Source organism: Daphnia carinata, chromosome 3, assembly GCF_022539665.2.
Source record: "Daphnia carinata strain CSIRO-1 chromosome 3, CSIRO_AGI_Dcar_HiC_V3, whole genome shotgun sequence".
In the NCBI taxonomy this organism is placed as follows: Eukaryota; Metazoa; Arthropoda; class Branchiopoda; order Diplostraca; family Daphniidae; genus Daphnia; species Daphnia carinata.
This window is the reverse complement of record NC_081333.1, coordinates 12,468,628-12,492,640: the sequence shown is the minus strand read 5'-3', so window position 1 is coordinate 12,492,640 and position 24,013 is coordinate 12,468,628. Positions and strand designations below refer to the sequence as shown.

The 24,013-nt window shown below is 41.1% G+C and overlaps 2 protein-coding genes across 7 annotated transcripts; both read right to left on the bottom strand.

The window, feature by feature from the left end:
* LOC130698502 (MAP/microtubule affinity-regulating kinase 3-like) lies at positions 1-11,733 on the bottom strand. Of its 6 annotated transcripts, none has more exons than XM_057521163.2 (18): positions 11,480-11,733; positions 10,766-10,939; positions 9,790-9,825; positions 8,052-8,249; positions 7,584-7,637; positions 7,210-7,258; positions 6,997-7,133; positions 6,860-6,916; positions 6,650-6,785; positions 6,280-6,500; positions 5,954-6,166; positions 5,313-5,862; positions 4,701-4,902; positions 3,815-3,928; positions 2,883-3,167; positions 2,153-2,261; positions 743-847; positions 1-333 (listed from the first exon to the last, which is right to left on the bottom strand). In XM_057521163.2, exons 2-18 carry the CDS (start codon positions 10,838-10,840, stop codon positions 220-222), a joined length of 2,655 nt encoding a protein of 884 aa, XP_057377146.1. In that variant the 5' UTR covers positions 10,841-10,939; positions 11,480-11,733; the 3' UTR covers positions 1-219. The 6 variants fall into 6 exon arrangements, with proteins under 6 accessions (XP_057377146.1, XP_059350376.1, XP_059350380.1 ...); XM_059494393.1 differs by having other exon boundaries at positions 2,153-2,258; XM_059494397.1 differs by lacking the exon at positions 2,153-2,261.
* Positions 11,734-14,954: 3,221 nt separating this feature from the next.
* LOC130698500 (uncharacterized) lies at positions 14,955-20,600 on the bottom strand. Its single transcript, XM_057521158.2, has 8 exons — positions 20,414-20,600; positions 20,159-20,280; positions 18,566-18,677; positions 18,368-18,495; positions 18,146-18,279; positions 15,568-18,084; positions 15,301-15,487; positions 14,955-15,228 (listed from the first exon to the last, which is right to left on the bottom strand). The coding sequence occupies exons 2-8, from the start codon at positions 20,238-20,240 to the stop codon at positions 15,077-15,079; spliced, it is 3,312 nt and encodes a 1,103-aa protein (XP_057377141.1). The 5' UTR covers positions 20,241-20,280; positions 20,414-20,600; the 3' UTR covers positions 14,955-15,076.
* Between the last annotated feature and the right edge of the window lie 3,413 nt (positions 20,601-24,013).

The window sequence follows — 24,013 nt, the reverse complement described above, 5'->3', positions numbered from 1 at the left end:
TTTTTCACTCGGAAACTGGACACCATTAAAGAGCTAGCTCGCGCGCTCCTCATAAAAATGTTGTACAAGTATTTGCATTTTTTTCTCTCTCTCTTTCCGTTTGCTTTTTTCAGATTTTTTAAACTCTGTTTTTTTCTTTTTTTTTGTCTTTTTCTTTCTTTCTTTTCTTCTTTTTCTTCAATCGTGCTCTGAATCGGAATTGTCAGAGGCGACTGGTAGTCACAGTTTCAGTTCGTTGGCTATTTTAGAAGCAATGTTTTTGAATCCGATCGACGTTCCAGAGATGCGCTTGAAGCGGACACCATTTAGGGAGAGGCGAGGTAGTTTGCATACCTAAAATAATGAATGAAAAAAACAAAACAAATATAAGATAGCGTATCTAAACAAACGTCAGCAATTCCGAGTAAGAAAACATACAACAACAACAAAAAAAAACAGACCGCCCAAGAAGTTGGGTAACCTCAAGAAGTAATCTGAATAACCTATTCAAAACCATTTCCCATTCTGTTTCTATAACTATTCATATGAGTTTTCCTTAAAAAAAAAAAAAAAAAAAATCACATGCAAACGAGAAACCTTTTGAACTGCACATTTTCCATTCACGTCTGTTATTGCGTTGCGGGAAAACGAATAGCTTCTATCCTTAATTGCTAACTCACGAAACGTATAATGTTGATGACGCAGGGAAAAACAAACAAATGAATTCGAGAATAAGAAAACAAAACAAAGTTGAAACATTTACCTCGATTTCCCATTGGACAAGGGAGTCGGTATTTGGGTCGCCGTGGACGCAGAGGAGGAGGAACCTCTCGCGTTGTTCGTAGTCGCAGTTGTTGGCGTCAAGAACCTTAACACATGAACAGCGATTGACAGACACAAAAAGAAAACAAATGTCGTGTAAACATTAATCAAACAAATGAATCGAAAAAACGAGACTGCTTTTCATTGGGTATCGCACGGTATGTGTTGGGAAAATAAGGAGGCAGGAAAAGCTTTTTTTTTTTTTTGGCTGTCTTATCACAAGAACTAAGACAGAAGAAAAAAAAAATAACCAAAATAAAACAGTTCTAATGTAACCAACAATCAGGATAGAAAAAATGATGGAAACCTGCCCGGCTTTTATAGTTCGATAACTTTTCTTAAGTCATGATTTCGGTTTTTATTTGATGTATCTTGTTTCGTATTTAATTCTTGGTTTCACCGTGAAAAACGTTTTGATTGAAAAGAAATGACAACAAATGAAGAAATCAACATATTGGGGCTACGAAATATACGGTGTCACTGCTCGACCGACAAAACGAAACAAGACTAACGGTTCGATTCAGATTGAAAAGAAAAAAAAACGCATTCAGTCAGTCGAAAAAAAAACGAACCAATTCCTTTAACGATAATAAAAATGTCTTTATGTCGATGGTTGCTGAAAAAAATCAAGTATGAATGGTGAATTGGAAAAGCCGGGGAGGTTGGTGGACGATATGACAAAACTAACCCCCAGTTGGAAAAAAAAACAATGACCCAACGGGTTAAAAAAAATTATATAGAAAAAGGGTTAATTAAATAAACAAGTTTAGAAAAAAAAATCAAAATAATGACCACAAAAAAAAGGCGAATACCGTAAAATAAATTGCGATTATTATTGGTGAAAGATAAGCAAGCTAAAAATTAAATAAGAAATATGAATATTTCCATTAAAGATAGCTGACATTTACTCCACCTTCCTCCACCATCACCACAACCACGAGCCAAATGGGAAAGAATAACCAACCATTGTAAAAGGAAACAAACAAAGGATAAATTAAAAAAAAAAAAGGGAAGAAGTTATTACGGAATTTTTTTAAATGGAGAAAAAGTTGGCATGCGAGGTCGGATGATGAGCAGTGGACAGTGTGGTCAATCATTTCTGATCAGTGGACAAGAGCCGAAAATGTACAAAAATCAATGGGGAAAAAAAAGGATGTCCAAACGAAACCAAAAAAAATTTAATTAGGAAAAATAAAATTAAGAATACTAGTCCAATTCCAAAAATTAAATTTAAAAAAATAATAAAAAGGAAGAAAACGAAAAAAAAAGAGGTTCAAATAGATTCTACTACTGCCTTTTTGTGTGTGTTTGAGTGGCGTGATTTTTGTCTTATATGGGGGAGTGTGAATACCTTGCGGATTTCCATCATGATTTCATTAGGGTCGCGCGAGGAAGTAGTCTTCATACTCCACGTGAAGCGTAGGGATCGCGGCTTCACTTGGTCATCATTTACGTTACTACTGTAAATAACACACCCCATATCTAAGATAAACTTTCTTTTGACAGTGGATGCCAACGTTTTTGTCTTCTTTTTTCAAAGATCCAAAACAACAAGGACAACAAGCAAATCAAACAAATACCAAATGGAAAAAAAAGGAGAGGAAAAAAATAATAATAATAATAAAAAAAAAACAATATGGAGCGCTTTCGTACTTGAAAAAAAAAAGTCTTTACGAACAAAAGTTTAAATCTTTCATTTCTTGTGTTTAACCATCAATCAGAACCAGGCTCTCCTTTGCTTCACATCCGACAAGAGGGAAAAAAGGCGACAGACGATGGAATCATACTGGACAACGAAGCCAAAAAATAATATTCAAACGAAATTCAAAACAATAATAATAATAATTAAAAAAAAAATTAAATAAATAAAAAAAAATCCCAAAGACGTAGATTTAGCCCGAACAAGGTAGTAGGTTAAACAGCACGTGACTCTTGATTGGTGTAAAGGTACAGAAATTCCCGTCGTTGTCGACTTTTTTTGTTTTTTGTTTTCTATTACCCCTCTTATTATGCGTTTAACGAGTATAAGGCCACGAAAAAAATAAATGGAAAAACAAATTTTTATGGAGGGATGAGCTCACCGTTTAGAGAAGCGCGAAGACAGCTTCGAGAAGAAAGAGGTGCGTGACGATGGTCCCAAACCGGACGAGTCAGCACCGGCCATTCCTCCACCGGCCGCACCGCCGTACGTGGCCGCCTGGTTTCGGGGGCGGTTTTGCCCGCTGTGGAATGTCGAACGACTGGGGACGTTGCGGGGGAACGGTCCCGTCGTGAAACGGTTGGTGCTTGATCCTGATCCGGTCGGTGTTCCCGCACCCGACGATCCTCCCGCCGTACTCGGTGCCCCACTCACCGTACGTCCAGCACTAGAAAAACGGGCACATCATTAGAACAGAAAACCGATCATCAAAACGTGATTTCAATAGAATTTTTTTAGTTATTTATGCTGTTGTTTTTTTTTTTTTCATATTAAGGTTCCGTGTTGAGAACCAATGGCTCCTTCCACCATCTCTGTAACACCTCATTAAAAAAAAAAACAACTACATGGAAAATGTTGTGAGTAACCTATACAGAAAAAAAATAATAATTCCGATGAGACCTGTAAAGCAATTACCATCTAAGGTACTAAGAGCGTATCAGCAAACAGAAACATTTCACAGCTTTTTATAATAGCGACAGACTCTCCCAATTGCCCTCAATCAGCCAACCACCAATTAGTGTTTTATCGGAAAGAAGGAAATGTGGGACAATTAAAAAAGAATGAAAATGAAAAGAGACAAATAACAGTATGAGCGAGGGCTGTATGGGAGACAAACAACAAGAAGAGACAGGGTGGAAGGAGTCACAAGGCAAACGCTTGGTTAGCACACGAACGAGCAGTCAAAGTCCCGTGACCCGTAGACGAGCGCGCGCACGCTCTTGCGCTCAGTATTAAAAAAAAAAAATTGAGAAATATCTTGCGGTGTTTTTTTTTTTTTGATTGAAGGAGGAAATGAAGCAATAGAGAAACTACCTGATTCGAAGCGGATCGAGGGCGGGCGAGGCGCTCTCCGGACTGAGTTCGCTTCGCACCGCTGTAGAAATGGAGGCCGACTTGACATGACCTTTGACTTTGGTCTCCGTCACCCTGCACCATCAGCGTGTGTATTCGTACGCCGCCCCAAAACGTCAACAGCAGCAACATCAGCAGCAGTCAGACAAGATGTGAGGTAGCAATAGAAGGATGCAGTTAAAAAAAAAAAATGAACTACGGCACTCGGGAAAAGGGTTGCCAACAGTTGGCCAGATCATTGTGTTAAAGTGTCGAAAGAAGGTGTGTCGGTCATAAACATTCACATAGACACAGAGAAAACGGGGATAGATCGTGTGGAGCAGTTATGAAAAAATGGAGGGTTTAAAAAAAAAAATAAAGCTCGCTAGCAACAACTGCCGAGACAATGTTTTTGGTGGCCCGTGACTCTCCAGGTTACAAGTCGTGTGACGTAGACAAGCAAGCCATCAAATCAATACTTGGTGACACTCGATCTAGCCTGAAGGAACCGGTCTCCTACTGAACGAGGGACCCCACTTTGTGTACACCCCCCTTTACTAGAAAATAAATCAAACACAGCGAAGAGATCTGCTACAAAAATGAAATCGATAAGGAATAACCCATTGGAAAAGAGAGGAAAAAATGAAGATAGTAAAGTAAAAATTAAAAAACATAAACACGACATACCACAACAACGAAAAGTCAGAAAGAAACGAAAATAAACAAAACGAAAACATGCGAGCAAAGGCAAACTTCGGAATTAAAAACGAAAAAAAAAAGTAAATCGCCACCCTTTTCTTCCTTTACCCTCCCCCAAATATTTGAACTAAATGACTAGAAAAAAATAATGAGATGGCAAAGGACTTACGTGGAAAGAGCGTCGCTGCCGATGGCATTTGTTTTCTCACTCGAGGAAGACTTTGATTCGTAACCTATGGTTGAGCGGCGTCCTACCGAAGTTGTTCCTGGGCCCAGAGTGCGATTGGCGTTAGCCGCCATTGTGTTCGATTTCGTTAATCCTCGTGGTTTACCGAATAAGCTGCTACTCGGACTAGCAGCTCCGGCGTTACCTACACATCCAAACAGAGCGCAAAGAAACAAAAAAAAAATCAAAGTTTTAGCGTCAGCTTATTCGAGCGCCAAACACGAGACATGTAATAAATAGGAACGAAGATAGAGTCTCCGTCAGCCGGTCCAAAGTTACATAGCCAACGATAAAACAAAAGGCCGCAAACTAATGGCCAACAGTTTTCTGCATCAGATTGGTGGGGATCCTTTAGCCGCGGCCGCCATCAAGTTGTGGCGGCCACCAATCTCGATGGATATTGCAAGTGTGATTGGATGTCATTCCCTAGGCAGTGGCTGACACAGTCGTAAAGGCTGCAATCTTTTCGTAACTTTTGTCTCTCTCTCTCTCTCTTGATGAACAACTGGGCCATACATTCTCATATAGAAGACACAACAGAAGACATATACGTACCGGTTGTGTTGGCAGTAGCATTTTTAATGGCAGCCGGCGAAGCCAGTGGCCGGACGCCTGTCGGTCCCCCGCTAGAGGCGTTACCCGCTCCCAGTCGAGCGGACGTCTCCTTAATGGTGGCCGAGTCGACCGTGTTTTGACGGCGGAAAAAGTTCGTGGGCGCGACTCCACCCGAACTGTGATTGGCGACCTGGGGCGTGGCGGCCGTCGAAGCACGATTGCCGGCCGTAGCCGTTGTAGCTCCGGCATTGGTACCGGAGGCAGCAGCGGAGGCGGCACCCGAGGCACTGGCATTAGTGGCAGCTTCGCGCGTCTCGCCACCGGAGGACGCTCGGCGGCCCGTCTTGGACGATGTAGCCGAGATAGATCGGTGGACACTTCGTTGACCCGAAGCGCTAACAGAGACTGTAGCTGTTCCTGATCCCGATTGAGACGAATGACCCGAAGAAGGGACAGAAGATGGCCCTGACGCAGCAGTCGCAGCATCCGTCCGCGGAGGGACGCCCCGCAACGACAATGAGCTGCCCGACCTAGATCCATCACTTTCCAGCTAAAGAACAACAGCAAAAAAAAAAAAAAAAAAAAACGGTACAATTATTTACGCTGTGCGTGCATGAAGGGAAAAAGCGTAAACAACGTACATCGGTTGATCTCCTTCCAAGCAGCAGATAGGTGGCGAAGACGTCGTCATACTTTTGAGTTTTCAGAGAGTCTTCAATCTCCGTCCGACTGTAGCCCATGCCAACCAAGATTTCTATCCGTTTCTGGTCAGACAAGTCAACTTCCGGTTCCGAGTAAGGCTTCAGTTCGTCTTCTTCGTGTCCCATATTCATCCACTTGTCCTTCATGATTGCCTGCGTGGAACGAAAGGACACAACAAAAGGGAGAAGTCAGTCATCGATCAACCGAGAACAAAAAGTGTTTCTAGGAAGAAGAAATGGATTCAAGGTGTAAGAGGGCCTCTCACCTCAAGCGATGCTCGCTTCGTCGGATTCAGAACGAGAAACTTCTTGAGTAGATTTTCGCAGTCAGTTGACATGTAAAAAGGGATGCGATATTTTCCTCGCAGGACGCGTTCTCTCAGCTCCCGCAGTGTGGACCCGTCGAAGGGCAGCGAGCCGCTCACCAATGTGTACAAAATGACTCCCAGCGACCAAACATCCACCTCGGGCCCGTCGTATTTCTTCCCTGTAAATAAAAGGGATGGAAGGGAGAAAAATCAATAATACAATCCAATTCAAAAGACGGTACGAAAAGAGAGAGATCGAAAATAAAATATTAAAAAAAAAAAAAAAAAAAACAACTGTGAAACCAAACGGCTTGTGGCGGTCGTTTACCCTGGAAGAGTTCGGGCGCGGCGTAGGGCGGACTACCGCAAAACGTATCCAACTTGCTTCCCGGCGTGAATTCGTTACTGAATCCAAAGTCAGCAATTTTAATATTCATTTCACTATCCAACAACAAGTTTTCGGCCTATCCACAGGAAAAATGATGAAAATTATTATTAGAAATCGCAGTACTGACAACAATGTGTTGACCACACCCACCTTCAGATCTCGATGAATGATTCTTTTCTGGTGACAATACTGAACAGCAGAAACTATCTGCGAAAAACAAACAAATGAGAGAACGATGTCAAAACGATTCAAACAAATCAGCAAGAGAACTAAGTGCGTCTTGTTACTTGTCTAAATTTCGCGCGGGCCTCCTTTTCTTTCATGCGCCCGTGGAGCACCAAATAATCGAAGACTTCGCCGCCGCTGGCGTATTCCATTACAAGGTACAACGTCTTCTCCGTTTCTATCACTTGGAATAGTTTCACTATAACGTGCCGGCAAAAATAAACATGAAGTTAGAACTGGTGAATAGATGACACTCTTCGTAACGAAAAATTTACCGATATTCGGATGGTCCAGTATCTTCATGATCCGCACTTCTCTGAATAGCTGAAAACGGAGGAAGACAGTACGATTAGAAACAAGTAGAGGAAGTCTTGCTAAATTGGGTTAGAGGGTTTGTGGGCGATTACGAAAAGTTCAATTTTTGTTTTCTTTAATTCAACGGATTTGGGGACTCATCTTTTGGCTGGAACGAGCACACAAATGACAGCATTCGTCTCGTCGTGCGGCACAAAATTACAGGGCCAACATATTTTTTTTCGAGACGATTCATTTTGGGCGCATGACGGAGCAAAATAAATAATGGGGTCGGACTCGAAGAATACACGAGGGTATGAGGGGAATCCTAGAAACAATGGCTTTGTTTGCTCACCTTCTGCAGGCTTCCCTGATTCAATTGTGTTTTATCGATGATCTTGATAGCCACCTGTGATCGTAGAGCGAACTAACCGTTAGAATTGCAACGAAATTGAGCCTCCAACTAGGTCGAATAAACCACAGGAGTAAGATATTCTCTACATTCTCTCTCTCACACACACACATAGACACACACGAAATCAAAACGGACACGGACTGAAAAGCGCGTGAACCAAGTAAGGTAAAGAAACCCAATTAACGGCGCCATAACGACGACCGCCATCGGACATAAGGTCCTTTTTTTTTTCTTTTTATTGTTTTCATGTGACCAACTGGTGGTCACAATCGTCCTACGACGCATTTAAAAAGAAAAAAAAACGCCCGATCCGTGGGGAAAGGTTACAGGAAAGCAAAAGAAAGGAACGAATCATGAACCGTCGCTAGTTATAAAAAAAAAATACAGAGAAAAAAAATAAAACCGCACCTCTTTGCCAGTTGGAATATGTTTGGCTAGTTTCACTTTGGCGAAATTGCCTTTGCCGATGGTTTTCAGCAATCGATATTTCCCGATGTGTGGTTCTTCTGATGTGCGCCGGGAGGAACTTCGAACAGACGCAGATGCGCTGCCAGAACCTCCTCCTCCTCCTCCACCTCCGCCGCCGCCACTGCTGCCATCCGACCCCTTGAAAAACAAAAACACAAAGTGAATAAAACAAACAAAAAAAATTTAATCGATATTCATGCTAGAAATACACATCAGTCACGTCATTCTAGACAGTAACACGGCCGGGACCGACACGCAAATCACTAAACAAAGCAACGAACAAGCGAACTTGCAAGATGACGGATTCTTTTAAATGCTACGGGCCTACTTCCGCAATTAAATCCAGACTAGTCAATCGATCAACGTTTTCTGTCCAATATCCAAAAACAACAACCAACAACCCTATCCATAGGCAAATGAGAAAACGAAGGGACAGGGGTACGAACAAGACAAATAACCCACACAGACAAAGAAAGAAAAAAAAAAAAAGACTTAAAAACTATGACGCATCGTTTCGTGCTGTGTGCACCAGTGTAGCCGCAATGTCTCGCAAAAAAAAAAAAAAAGAAAAACACATCGGGAATCCATGCATGACGCTAGAGACCACGTCAAAAAAAAAAAAAAAAGGCTCCACTCATTACAAAAGAAAGAAAACATGGTGCGAAACGCTTCCGTAAAGAAAAGAAAAAAAAAATAAGGATTCGCTTTATTGTTATGGCTATTTTTCTTGTACATTAAAGGAAGAAAACGGCTGGATATTGCCGGGCATTACAACTGCCCACTCCCACCTTGCCTATTCTGCATACACTATATGAGCAACCTTGACGGTTGTCGAGGCTAGGATCAATCAGCGATGCCTCGGGTGATTCAGAGAGCGATGCTTGTGGAAAGCCAAACACTTGACCCTACCCTCTAAAAATCCAAGGTTGAACAGGTATGACGTCACGACGTAAACGGACTGGTGGAGGGGAAGCAAAAGTCTCGTTAACTCGAAGCTAAGGTCTGATGGTTACGGTCAAATAACTACAATTCCTTCCCCTTTAATGACAAACGCGCAACGCTACCTAAAGCAGTAAGTTGTTCTACGAGGCGAGAGATTCGGGCAAGTTCCGGCTGCAAAGCTCGGTCACAGTCAAGTTTAAACGTCGAGACCTTTATCATTGCCAAAGTTACATCTCGACTTTATTTCTCGTCCTTTTTCCTCTTTTATCGCTTTCTTTTTTTTTTTTTTTTGCAAGTTTTCTTTTCTTGATTGAAGGTACAAAGCACGCAGCTCACTGTGAACACAAATATCACGTGCTGCAGGATAAGTTAGGACGTTTAATATTATAAAAGAAAGAAAAAAAAAGGAGTAAAACAAAAGAACCGATTGCACACCGTCCATATCTTGACGAAAGCTTATCTTTTTTGGGGTCCTTTCGACAGAGAAAATACCCCACTTGGCTCGACCGCCTAGGAACTGTAAAACCCATTTGCTAGTACCAGCTCAGGAAAACAGACGAAGGCGGATTCAACATTTACGTGTCAGCATCCACAAAAAGAATGGAAAAGCCCAAATACAATTATTCCTTATGCTAGGCTAAGGTCACAATCAGATGACTACTGTTTGGTTTATAAAAAAAGAGCGGTGATGTAACTAGACGGATGGGCTAAATTAATATGATAAATGTTCACTTACCGGCCGCAGAGGTGACTTGACCGGTGTAGTCTTAACCTGAAAAAAGCAAAGAGAGAGAAAAAAAGACATTGAAATGATGAAATTAATGGACGTAAACATTTAAAGAGGGAAATGCACTGCGCACTGGGTAATTAAAAAGGGAAGATATTACAGCTGCCTTATTTCCCATCGTTGATTGCTCTGCAGATACTATTATCCAGTGAAGTTACACAGCTTGTGCACACACACCCCCACTAAACAACGAAATCACAACGCAATGCTTCTATTTAACAAGCATGACTTTTCCTTGGGAAAGTTTTGTTATTAACGAAGAAACAATTCCAACTAGCTGGATGTTGGAGGACGATAGAAGTGGCAAGTCTCGAGCGGCCGACCGCTCGTCCGACACTGAACAGGAAAACAGCACACAAAAGGTGTGGTTTTGGCAGCGAGGTTTTTCCTTTCTTTTTTTATCGCGCTTGGAAAATGCGATTGGGCCCAGCTAGCGTAGAGCCCGAGAGCTACAGTTCAACAACCTGCAACGCGTTACGGTGCTCAAACCGAATCCCGTCAGGTTCACAATGGGATAAAATTGGGAGTTATTTTCGATATCACTTTTGTTGCTATCTAGTCAAATTTATTTCCCGGTTTAATTTTGAATCCATCCAGCTAGGCACGGAGATCTTGACCGGTATTATTTTTGAGGCGACCTTTAACTGTCAACACACGCGAAATCAGAAATTTGAAATAAATTGAGATGGGAGGATGCCAAAACAAGATTTCTCTATCGGTTAAGCTTCGCACAAATTCGGTGACTCACAACCACACCTGACAGCTAGAATCCTTGTTTGTGAACATAATCACAGGCGCGTTCGCTTGCCCTCCCCTCTTCTATGCACGTTTTTTGTCTGTGTGTTAGCTTAGCAGAACTAGATACACTTTCTCAAGAATTTCGCCGGCCCAAGGTTATTTAACACACTGAACCATTTCTTGATACCTTGGCAGTGGAAACATGGTCAGAAGGTAGGGATTCAGGAACAGTTGGCAGAGTGGTCCTCATCCCAGCTGACATGTTGTACCGGAACCAGCAATGTAAAAATGGTTTTCAGCTTCCAAATGTCAGATACTAATTTACACTAATGAGCAGATCCAGTCACAAGGTACATATTCCCTGAAAATAAAGAAATAAATGAGAACCATTAGTATCCTATTAAGCTCAGTTTTCCACAATCAACGTTAATGAACCAAATGTGTCATCGCAAGCCAAGTTTGACATATGATGCTACAGATTGTAAAATTTAACAAATCAAATCATTGAGGAAAACATTTCATTCCTGTTGCGTAAGGATCAACATAATCAAATATTTTCTTTGGCACACCACTCCTGTTAGCTGTTTAAACAAGGCCCAGCTGTTCAAGCAAAGAGTACCTCGGGATTTAAGCATTATGAATGATTCAAGCTACAACAGTTTTTGCTCACAGCCAACTTTTGCTCCTTTGTTCATTAAATGAAAGTAAGGGCCAAATATTTCCAAATTTGATTTATCCATGGAAGAGTGCTGATGGCTTCCTAACAAAACAATGGAAGCATCCCAAAAGCCATCAACAATGCAAGCTGCAATCTGTCACTGGATGGAACGGCAATTGTCACCATTATTAAACCTTGGCCTGAGTGTGAATAATCGGGATTTTAACGTAAAAGAAAATAAACCTGACAAGCAGGAGAGAGGGCTAGGCCGAACTGGCAGAAACGGTTGATTTTTGTCGGCCACTCACGAACGTTCACGCGAGACTGATTCCCATCTCTTTGCACTAAACAACGAACAATTCACGTAGACTTTTCTGTTCACAGTCTTGACAAGGGACGGCTTGTTGAAACAATCTATAGGCAGATTAGCGAGTTAGAATCAGTGAAATATGAGCGTGAACGTTGACCAGGTAGGGCAATTTCTACAAAGATGTCGACCGCCCATGCTAAGATGGCCGCTTCGTTTTTCGAGAGGAAAGACCATAGCCTGCTTTATTGACGCGCCGAAAACCTGCCTACCTACAAGGGGTATCTTAAACAATGTCCACCCAGCAGAGCCCCCTGGCGGATCGGTGTATAGTAGTCTATTCGTTTGGGGCGTTGTTTGGGAGGCCATTGAGAAATGGGGAAGCATTTGGCCGTCTAAAACATAGTACCCCATGAAAATTTACCTTACCGTGACTATCGATAGTTCCTTCACTACACCTCGATCACTAGCATACCTCCAATGAATCGACAATCAAATTTTTTTACTTCAAAAGAAACAAATACGCTCAAAACGAAGCTAATAATACACAAATAGTAAACTTGGAAACCAGCGACAAGATTCAGCTTGGTTCTAAAGCAAGAAGCTCCGTCTGTGGGGTTTTGAAAATATACCCACCAATGTCCTGGGAAACTATCCGACCTCCGCTGAGCAAAAAGAAAAAAACAGGAAACAGACACAATGGTCGGAGGGCTTAAAAGTCTCAACTATCGATTCACCATCAGTTTCTTCCTACCCCCCAGAAAGCAGCACCCAAACCCGGCAAGATTTTTTCATTCTTGTATCATTTTTTTCTTTATTTATTCTTTTTAAAGACATTATTTTTCATTTAAAACATGCGCGAGGTGGATACATAGGTACCCATCTGTGAACTTTTCTTTAGGTATTTGGTAACCAGAGATGGTTAAACAAAAACATCATCTCAATGCGCTGATCGTAAATAAAAGAATTCATCGAAAAAGGGATGCGAGAGCTAAATATGAAGAGGCCCCTATTCGAAAACTTTTCATATGCAACTTTCTCTTTAAGCTAGTAGTACCTCCAAGGTAAGATTGTGAATAGTTTTGGAAATCGCTTCTTGAAAACAGAAATGCATTTTTCTTTTTAAATCATTATGAGGCGAAAGTTTTCTCTTATCCAACGCCGAACAGTTCTTGTTTTCTTGAACGTTTGTGTGCGTTTAGAAATCAACGATCATTTCAAACAACTTTTGTGTTTTACCCTTAATCCTTACATCGGCTGTATAGAAGATTAGAAAGATGACACAATCATTACCGAAAGTTTAAAAATTCAAGTTTACGAAATAAATCTTAAAAGGGTTTCTCGTTGCCCGCATGTAATGACTTAAAATGTTTTTCAGAAGTCAAGAATTATGCTGATGAAAAAATTTCCGTCAATCTAAACTTTGTAGAAATTAGGCTACTCAAGTTTATATCAATCCAACGAACGAATGCTATGACCTTCGCCGGCATTTGATAAGTTTCAAGAGGCGGTGACCTCCGCATACAGATGCTAGACAACTTGGAGCCTAGGATGGAGTTTGATACCAAGGCTTGCATCAGCTTCCATTACGAAAGACGATAATCAACATATTTCTTATAATGGATTTTAAGATTTTTTAACGCTTGTTGTGCTACGCCATACCACCCTCTGGTTTAGCCATATTAATCTCTCCGTGCCAAAGGTCCTTTGAATTTCATAATTATTCATGTTTGAGAAAGCTTGACTGCCGACAAATGAAGCTAAAGTTTTGGGGGGGATTTGGGAAAACAACTGCTCAAATTCGCAGTTGACGTTTGACATTAATCAACGTTCACTGGTTGAGGTAAATCAAACATTCTGAAAACATTAACTAACAACGGCCATATGTTTAAATGGCAAAGTCTATATGCGAGCGGATGGAGATAAGGGAAAAGAATAGCCGTTAATGTATAATTCAATTCAAAAGCTCCCACAGGGATGGTGTAGGGCAGTCACTGTTGCTTCTCTTTTGCTAGCCGCACATGAACTTCGCGGACAACGCCCACCCGAGAGCCACTCCCCACAGAAAGAAGATCACGCAGCGTATGTAATTCTACATACTTATGACCTATGGGTGCTTTGCTCGACTATAGGAGCCTATGGCGCGGCTATAGATCACGCTTTAAATCTCCTGCGTCACCATCGCTGCTTTTTAACAGAAAAGCACGGGAAAGCTTTACGAGATTCACACAACTTTTCACGAGTTTGTTTAAGCAACATCCAATGAAAGCAGAACATAAAAACATCGTTCTGACGATGGACTTTGGTGAGGAAGTACCTAACTTTGCGTGCAATTCGATTCTTGTAGCCGCATATTGCGCCCAATTGCTAGTTAGAATACGTCCAATCAAATTCGGATCGTGAAAACAGGAAAGCTAGAATCGTCGAAGCAAGTCTTTCCCATCCAGTCTCCTACCCCAGTTTCATCAAGCCGCATAATTTGGTCATTGGACTGTGGACGTTGATCTTTGGGCGGCGTATATAAAACTAAATTTTTTTTGTTCTGTGCGCTATCATCCGTGTTCTTGCTCTAATCGTTGGTCACGACAGTTTCACGTTGAACATAGCACCAGCAAACAGTTCACGGACCTAAACAAAACGGCTACAGACGAAAATATGAATTGCATCATTTATGACACTTGAGCCAAACATATGCGATCTAACTTAATCACACGTACCAAACGCATCAGAAAACTTACTGATTTGAAGGAATCCTGTCCTATGATGGGAATTGAGTAAGGCTAGCTTTCAAAGGACAATAGCATTGTCGCATTTACTCCAGCGCACCACCGCGTATTCTTAGTAACACAAGTTAGCGGACACTCTGTTATTCTGATCTCGCAGCGATAACTTTCAACTTCATTGGGTATTCAACCCAGTCACCTACGTAAAATACGAACCACAGGGGAGGTCCGCGTTGGTTAGACAGGGGTCGCTGAGTAGAAGAGTAACGACATTTTCCTGTTCTCTATTTTGTGATCACCCCACCCAAAACCCCTGTAGGAAACATCCCCCCATCGAGGGGGAGAGAAAGAATCAGAATAGGAATAGAAAAAAAAAAAAACAATTTTTCAATACAAACTAGCTCTGCGTATCAGATTTCAGCGTTCACACAGTGTTAGATTTGGCTATAAACAAAATCGAAGCAACATACAAAGGTCAGAATTGTTTCCCACCTTTATCGTAAGTTCGTTGAAACCTGAACTCGTCCTACTCGCCGAGTTATATCCGGTCTTTATTACATTTTCAGCACTTCCCTTTTCGAAAAGCTGTAGAAATCCAGACAAAGGCACGGTCTTTAATCCTTTTTTCCTGTCGGGGTAAAGCAGAACGGCACCTCAAACGACACAATTATTAATAATGGTAAATATGTCCCATTCAGACCGTTTCATTCCCATACAAAACTGATTATACATTTGACTTTGATAATAAAAAGGTTATCAACAAAAAGGAAACCTAGGTAAGTTTGGACGGCTAATACTGTTTTTTGGCTGTCAGAGGAAAGATTTGGAATGCTGCGTTTTGTTTTGTTGTAACCAGAGCCTCAGCGCTTGCGTACGCTCGGCTGTCGATCCGCTAAAAGACCAATGTAGAGGCACGCGATCGTTAGTCATGAGCGACTGGGATGAAGGCATCCATAGTGGACCTGAATATCCAAAAATTCGTAGTTAATTAGGTTTGTGTGACAGCAAAAGAATGAGGTAACATTAGAACTTACTTTGGTAGGAAAGGTAGGATAGCGGTCTTGGTCGAGGTCCAATATGAGACCACACTTCCTGCAGGTCGCCACTAATTTTTTGTATGGAACTTAGAACTGTGTCCCACTCTCCGGTGGAAATTGCACTGCTGATTCCTGATGTAGGTGTATCAACCGAAGATTGGTCGGTCGATAAATCTTCCATCCACTATATTTCATGACCGAAATTAAGATTAACGATAGTAAGAAATAACGAAATAAAACTCATATTCGAGAAATTGTGTTTACCGCTCTCCTGGGCGTTTGACTCTTAGTAAGTCCCTCACGTGCTCGTTGAATGGGCGTTGACTTTTTTCCGGCTAAACTGTCTCTGCTTGCGTTCAGGTTTGTCATCGACTGGCTTCTGCCTCTAGAGTGTCTCCAATCGGAGACGGAAGAAGTGGTCGATGTTGCCGATTCGTCAGTGTCCAACCACCAGGGCTCTCTTTGAGCCTTGACAGGTGTGCTCTTTTTCCTGGTTGGCACATTTTTTTGGAACGACAAATTCTTTTGCTTCAGCAGTTGCATTTCTCTTTCCACGCGTGCCACCTGTTTCTGCAGGTTGTCGCACTGGCAATGGATTCGCGAGTCTCGTCTTGGTGAGTCTCGACTTTCCCAGCGAGAATACGTTTCGTTTTTTGAAGGATTCGATTCAGTTGTTTCAATTTTGTCAACCTTCAACAAAGGCACCATTTGTTCCATTGGAAGGCTACTGACCAGAATGGGCGGCTCCTCTGTTTGCACATTGGCATCTTGACGGGCGACGGTCCGATGTAAAACAGAGCTATTACACTGCGATACTTCATTGTTGACTTGTGTCTGAACTTGACGGGTTTTCTCCTCTACCAAATGTGCTAGAGTCTCTTCTAGACGAACTATTTCACGTTTGGCTAATTGTTCTTTTTCAGACTTGGCATTTTCGACCAGTTTGCTCAAATTTTCTGTTCTCTCCCGTTCGCTTGCCAGCTGATTTTCGAATTGTTTCTTAATTTGAGCAATTTCACTAGCGAACCAACTTTCTAGTCTTTTCTTCTCGTTTTCTAATTTTGATTCCATTTCTTTTTTTATCGTTTGCCAGTCTTCTAGAGATTGAGTCTTCTCATAAGCGATTCGTGAATCTGATGCGTTACATTTGACAGAGGAATCTGCAACTACCTCTTCCGTTTGTGTCACGCTTTGCGGAATCTCACTGAAAGATGTCGGAGGTAATAACAAATCAAGTTGACTAGCTTCTTGTTCGGAATTCAAATTAATATCCATTTGGACAACAGGATTTTGCGATTCGACCGACTTTGTTTCACACGTGATAAATTGAACAGGACTCGGGCATACAGGAACGTCTTGAACGATCACTGGGTTTACTTGATTTGCCAATACTAATTCTTCTAGTGATTCCGAACGCGTAATGCTTCCAACTAATTTCGAGGTAACATTTTCCAAAGCCAATTTCACGGATAGGACATCATCGATTTCTTGAGGTTCAACTTTTAACGGGGAAATAATGGGAGGCGGGATGTCAATGTTTTCTACTTCTTTTCCATTATGATTTGCAATAGAAGTATTTGATTTATCAACTTGTGCAAACGTGAAATCCAGATTTCGCTTTTCTTCATTGACTTCCTCTCGTACAGGTTGAAATGGCATGGTTGACAAGAGCGTTTCTGCATTGTCAGGACGCGTTGGCACATGGATTTCGATTTCTGGCAGTACATTAGTCACCATACAAGACTCAAGGTTCGTTTCCAATGCAGGGATACAATTTTCGACTTGTTCACTTGCTTCATTTTGCATATTGTCAGGGCATATGGTAGTTTCGTCTTCTACCACATCAGCGTCGTCACTCTTTTCACTGGCAGACAACGGACTAGGGCAGTATTCAGAATTGAAACGCGTCACCATTTCATTAGAATCTTCATTGTCAATAAATGCCGTTGAAATTTTCACTGGTGAAATGTTTGGAGAAGCCAATCCAAATGAGGTGAATGACACCTCCCATCTTTTCTCTTCGTACGCTGTCGGGTAGCACTGAACATCGGTTAACGGTTTCAAATATTCAGGATCACCTACCAAGTCTAGAATGTCTTCCGAGCTTGAGGATTCTGACCTTTCGGTCGCCTTGTTTTCTTCAGAACATTCCGGGGTATACTGATGGTAGTGATTTGGTTCTAAATCAAAATGGACGTGCCTCTTCTCTGAATTCATTGCACTTGTGCGATCCATTTTGTTCGCATTCGACAGGCAAGATTCTGACGATTCGTTGCTTTTGAGCTTTTGAGACGCTTTTTTTGCAGCTAGGCGTTCAGTAAAACTTGTTCGTGGCTTCGATTGCTGAGCTACCGGTTCCAATTGACACTTAGAGACGGAAATCGACAGCTCTTTAACGATACTTTTATCAGTCGTTAAAGGATTCAAGTTTCTACTTGCGGAAGTAGGGTAAACTGTGACTTGTTTCATTTGCTGGGTTAGTTCATCATCTTTCGAACCCATTAATTTACTATGAAGGCTTCCTGCCGTTGAAACGGGCAGAATGGAATGATTAAAAGGCGCCACTACCGTGGTTGGACGATCACGATTTTCAAAAAGGAGGTCTCCAGGTAAAAGTGAAGATATGATATCGCTCGATTTGAACGTAGAAAACGACACCTGTCGGACTTGTTCGCTGTGCGAATGAGGTGAAGTTGGATCACAAAAGGGAGGCAAAGGATTTGGAGACGTTGTCAGAACATTTGTTGTTGACTCAATTTTTGGAATCCTTTTCAATGGTGCCTGATAAAAAGAAAGCGTGAACACAATGCATGTTTTTACATCGACGTTTAATGAGAATTACCAGTGTTCGTGGAAGTGGCGTTTTGATGGGTGTGATGCCTCCCATAGTGGAAGATGAGAGGCCCCCAAATCCCTTTGTGCTCAGACCACTTTCCATGGATTGTTCCGATGACTCTCCTTCTGGGTTCTCCCTTTCTGTTAAGTAAGTGTATTTATTATTACCTAAAATTTCTTTCGTTGATCAATCAACGAGCTTCGAAACTAGATTCGAAACCTACTGTACCTCTAATTGTCTGGAAGGATAAATATTCTTTAGCCAAATTCCTGTGGATGTCCTCAAGAGGATGATGCCAAATGGACTGACCGTTCAGAGCATTTGAATAAAACCACTGGCCCGTTCGAGTGTCAAGACTACCGAATAAAAATGTAAATCCATAAAATTAACCAAAATTCAATAAAAAATAATAACTAATTTAATTACCATGGGAACCAATAGCGAGGGAGAGGTTGTAAGATCCAATCCCTCACCAAATTTGTTAATGTCGGGTTAGCTGTGAGGTCAATTCCTAAACGTTGGCCGTATTCCCGAATATCTGCAAGCATGGAAGAAATTAATCAATTGTACAAACGCACCTAACCTTAGTTTTTTTTAAATGTAACTACATTTTTTTTTAAAGCGACGTACAAACAAAAGCACGGTTTGCTTTGGGAATAATAACGGTCCGTAACCCGAAACGAGGTGATGCACGCGAATCGCACAGGAGGCCACGTGACTTCACATCCGGTGCTTATCAGCACCGGTACAACCACGTCTAGGCCCCATTGCTGACAGTGTGGCACGCTCATCCCCCCCCATCTTTTGCTCTACCGTTACCGCTTGTCCCATCCAAAAAAGTACGCTATCTCGTACTGTTCCCTCTTCTGTCTGCCCCAATCCTCATTAACGATCCAGTCTGCTCATCAATCATCACCGCCAACCATGGGAAAAGCTTTCCCTTTTTTAAATGCAAGTCTGACCTTCTGAGTCTGGGAAACATCGACGTTAGCATAAAAATAGGGTTAAACGAGTGAATAGCACGCAAGTTTGGATTAACACTTTGCAACTGCCAGCGTAGGACGGTCAGGATTAGCATGGCGTGACCAACATCAACCCTCTGCTTTTCTGATATTGTAAAAATTATATTTGGTTGATCACAACATGAGGAAACGAATTTGCAGCTGCACAACTTAAACCATCACTAGGTTACAGCAAAAAAGAAACGTATTTAACACAAAATCTTATGCTTCTAGGAGATGTCTGCTAACACCTGATTAAAGAAAATAAGGGAGGCAATTCGACAGTTTGTAACTGCCGATGAGCCTAACGAATTGACAACATGCCCTAGCCATAAACGCATACGGCACGCGGCGGGCGCGTGAGCGGAAGCTTCTCCCTGGCGAAGGATGCGAATGAATGGAAAATGCATTCGTACTACCTGAGAAGTGGGTAAGGATGGCTAACTTGGATAGTTCTGTCTAACTATAAATGTAAAAATACAATTTAGTCACGCGACTTGCGAGCTACTAATAAAATAGAGGCATAATAATCTTTTTCGTTGAGCCGAGGCAGAGCTACGCTGCAGCCTTGAATCTATAGTTACTTTCACAATAAGTTTTTTTTTAAATCGCGCTTTCAATTTATGAGGAATTACAGACGGCTTCTGGCGAAACGTTAATTGAAAGCCGTTTAGTCGTCAACAATGTAAACATTATATGCATTTTGGCATATCAGTAACTAAGCATTTTCTTTTTGCAGACTTGACTAAAATTTTAAGGTATCCGTCAGCTTAAATGTTTTCTAAAAGTATGCTTTGGTGCGATTCCAAAGCATGTGCAACACAAAAACGTGCTCTTTTGAAATACAATTATGTGCTATGACTCTGTGATCTAACACTGCAATTATACTAATAAAAACCAACTACTCTTCAATTTTGTTTGGGAAGAAGAGTAGAGAGAATTCTTGTAAAAATATGTGGTTTGAGAAGGTAACAGGTAACACAAAGTCAAGAGTAATTAAATTTATGTAGAACTATACCATCATCTGAAACGTCAGTGGACTCATCAACAAATTCTTCATAGACGATGACTCTTTTAAATGGTTTGGGTTTATCGTTCATATTTTTTGATGGCTGCTTTTACAGAAAATCTTCATGTTTCCTAAAATTTTGTTCAAACATGATTAATAGCTAGAAAAGCTTCTGAGATAGGGAATCGTATTATAGACTAACGTAAGACCCGAAAGTTTATGCAGTATACTCCAGCTATAGAACTCAAATGTTAATGAACTTACCTGGTCGTAATATGACGAAAATCTGACGCTATTTTGAAGAATTTTCCTGATCTCGACACAACGGGTTTAAAAACTATAGCGTTACCAAATTGCGTTACAGTTCTGCCAAAAATTTGGTAAATATATACCAAACGACCAGTGCTGATCAACTGTTTCATAAACAGTGTATCTCACAAAAGCAACGGGCCTTCACACATGTGTGTTGTCAGGCTATATACAGACGTCAAAAAATGACAGCGCAATCGCCATCTAGCGTCGTGATTTGAAAACGAGGAATTAAATTTCGAAAAGTATGAATGCTTCTGAAAGTATACGTACGTCTACAAATAAATCTAAAAATGTAAGTTAATTAAAAATATTTAAATTTACGCTGAATTGATTGAATAAACCACATTGTACGCAGAAATGAATATTTAAGGACAAAACCTTTTATTTCGACATTGGAGTTGAATATTACAAAATTTTGAACAAAACCTTACGGTTACTGTATAACGTTCGAAATGTTTTTTAATACATTACTCACGGTTCATTCATGACTTCTGTCGATGCTGTTCAGCAAACGCAGACGGGACCCCGTGTAATTATCGAGTTAAGCGACTCCGTCGTAATCGTTTTTCCAAAAACTGACACCGGTAATATTTCCATATTCCGGAAAAGTGATGGGCGCCGCATTGTTAACCGGAAACGGGCTTAGCCAACCATTAATTGGTTGGCTACATTGTTGCACCGAAGTGGACTGGTCGAGCTGTTTACCTGAAATGAAAATTCCACCTTAGGATGGGAAAAGGATCATTCAGGTTAAACGACTCGTTCGCAATCTTTTTTCGGTGAATAGCCATTGGTAGTTCTTCCATATTCCGGATAAACAACGGGCACCACTCTATCAACAGTTTCGAATGGTTTACAGAATTCAAAAATCTCATTTTAATTTCGGAAAAGTAGCATTCTAGCGTGAATCAGTGTAGCATGTCTTTCAGAGATTTCGATCGCATTAAGGACATCCTTAACTTGTGCGGCAGCTTCATTTGCATTTATAACATCCAGCAGGTCTACCCACGATTGTAGGTACATCTTCCAAAACCAAAAACCTTGCGAAAACTTACCGTGGCACACGTTGTTTCTAGCGTCCATTGCTGCCTTCAACATTGACGCATCATTCCTTTGAGACGCACCTGTTGCGAGGTAATTTCTATTAGATTTTTGTTCTGCTATAATCCTTTTCAAATTTTTGTAGACGTCAAAGCTCGTTGACGTAGCTGCATGTTTAACTTCTATCAAGAAGGTCCGGAGTGATGGACTAACATATCTTATAAGGCAGCTATATAAAATCAAACTAAGACCGAAAGAGGCATTTTCGTCGTAGGTGCCCGTTATACAGACAAAGCGTTTTTTGGCGATTGCACGATGATATTTACCCTCCGTGAGGCGGGTGTGTACAGTCTGCACGTCTGCAGCACTATCTTCATCGCCAACACTTTGGCAGAGCTTGACCCAAATGGATAAGTTTTCGGACCAGTTTGTTTTCACTTCAGCTAGATTGATGTGGCAGGCCGTGTTCCTGGCATTGATTGCGTTACGAATTTCTATGGTCGAAAGAGGGATAACAAGAAAGTTCCTATCGTTGTTGTAGGAATTTATTATCTCCATGATATCTGCGAAGTCACAGTTAGTAGCCCTAGAGGAAATCAGTCCCTTACTGCACAAAAAGTAGCGCACGGCCGGAGTAACGACATATGTGAGGCAGAAGAACAATGCTTCTGCTATGTAAATGTCATCCGTACTTACTTCGTCAGTACTTAGTTCTGGCTCAGCTTCCGGCTGGGGTTGAGGTTCCGGTAAAATCAACGGCACAATTACGCGTTGGACTATTGGTGCGTTTTTAACTTCATGTTCAGCTACCAGTGTTCGTATCACTCTTGAAGATGTATGGACTTGAATATTGTTATGCGTCTTACCCATTTTGGATTCTTGTTATAGAACTCTTTCAGAGGTAAATAAGAAACAATATAAATTTTCATTATGATTTCAGCTGCCTTAATACAACAGGGTGCGTATCTCGTCCACTGGGAAGGGGTTTTCGACATAAAATCTATTCTATGTCATTCTATGTTATTTTTTACTGCAGAAGTAATAGGGATTATTAACGTTCCAATTTTTAGAAATGTTGTTCAAACATGTTTGAACAACTTTTCGGAAAAGTAAAAACAGAATATATCATTTAATGCATCCCTGATAGAGCTAGGCCTCCGTGTTACCTGAGACCCACCTTACTACCGGAAGGTACTAGCGCGACACACATGAAATGTGTTTTTCGTGTTAAAAAAAATGTTTAAACTATCGAAATTGAAAATTGACTTTGTATTTTTCATAGCATTAGAAATTTCTGATATAAACGGAAAAAACGGCGAACAATGTTGGTGCGCCAGTATGATGCAGCAATGGTAAAATTTTAGCAAAAGGCATGTTTTATGCACCTTATTAGCAAATTGGCAAGAATATCAATGAAGTTAAAAATCCAGCGCTATTGAAATAAAAAAACGGAGTACGTAGACATATTATTCAAATAATTTTTTAGCGTTTTATTCGTGGATTGATAAATGCACTACAACAAAATACTCGTGCATGTTTGAGTTTGAGTGCTAAGGAAGGCTAAGTTTTGTCGTTACAGACACTAGCAAATAGATTGCAACGGAAAAACCTCCAACCCATGAGAAAACATTAAGGAGGTGATTTCTTAAAGATTGCTTCTTACAGTTTACCATATAAACTAAACTGATTTCGAAGCTGGTGTTGTCGAAAAGCCTTGAAAACAGGGAGGAATTATAGTCTGTTAAGACCAAAGAACTCATTAAGCAATTTGCAGCTATCACACGGAACGAAAAAAAGAAAGTTACCTCTATAGAAACTTGACCAAAGAACAGTATTGCTGTCATTCCGAATAGTACGACGGTATCGTCATGGAGAAATTCTGAAAAAAAAATTAAATAACAAATAAGTTGAGTTTTTTTTTTGTATAAAAAGGTTTTACCATTTATATAGGTTGAATATGTGGCAGGATGTGGGGCGGTCTCTCTATTCAAATTTTCTTCAATGAAATACTCCCTGAAACCACCAATGAAATACTGACATCAAGGTTCTGATACAACGCACGCAAAAACATGAGGAAGCAAATCCACAGAACGGCCATAAACAGTACGGGTGCGTTAAATGGCCGCACGATAAGCGCACCACCGAACAAGGTAAAGTTGATATACTCTAGAATGATTTGAAAACCTGGACCTATCAAACTCAAATAAGCGTATGCAATCGGCTGTAAATTAAATCTGCAAACCATTAGCGTACCAATGAGGAGTCCAACTTGTCCAAGGTCGCTGCACACAGATAAAACTGATGTCCTCTCCCCTATAAAAAGTTGTTCGGCACACTTCTGCCAACAATGCTGCTCCTGCTCCACTCCCCAACCCTAGCAAATAGAATGTAAAGTCTAGGTGCTTCTACTTAAATAGATGTCTTATGCGTCTCATGATTATATAAACCTCCGATCCACCAACAAGACACATTGTGTTTCCAAGAATCATGGCCAACACAGCAGTGGCACGA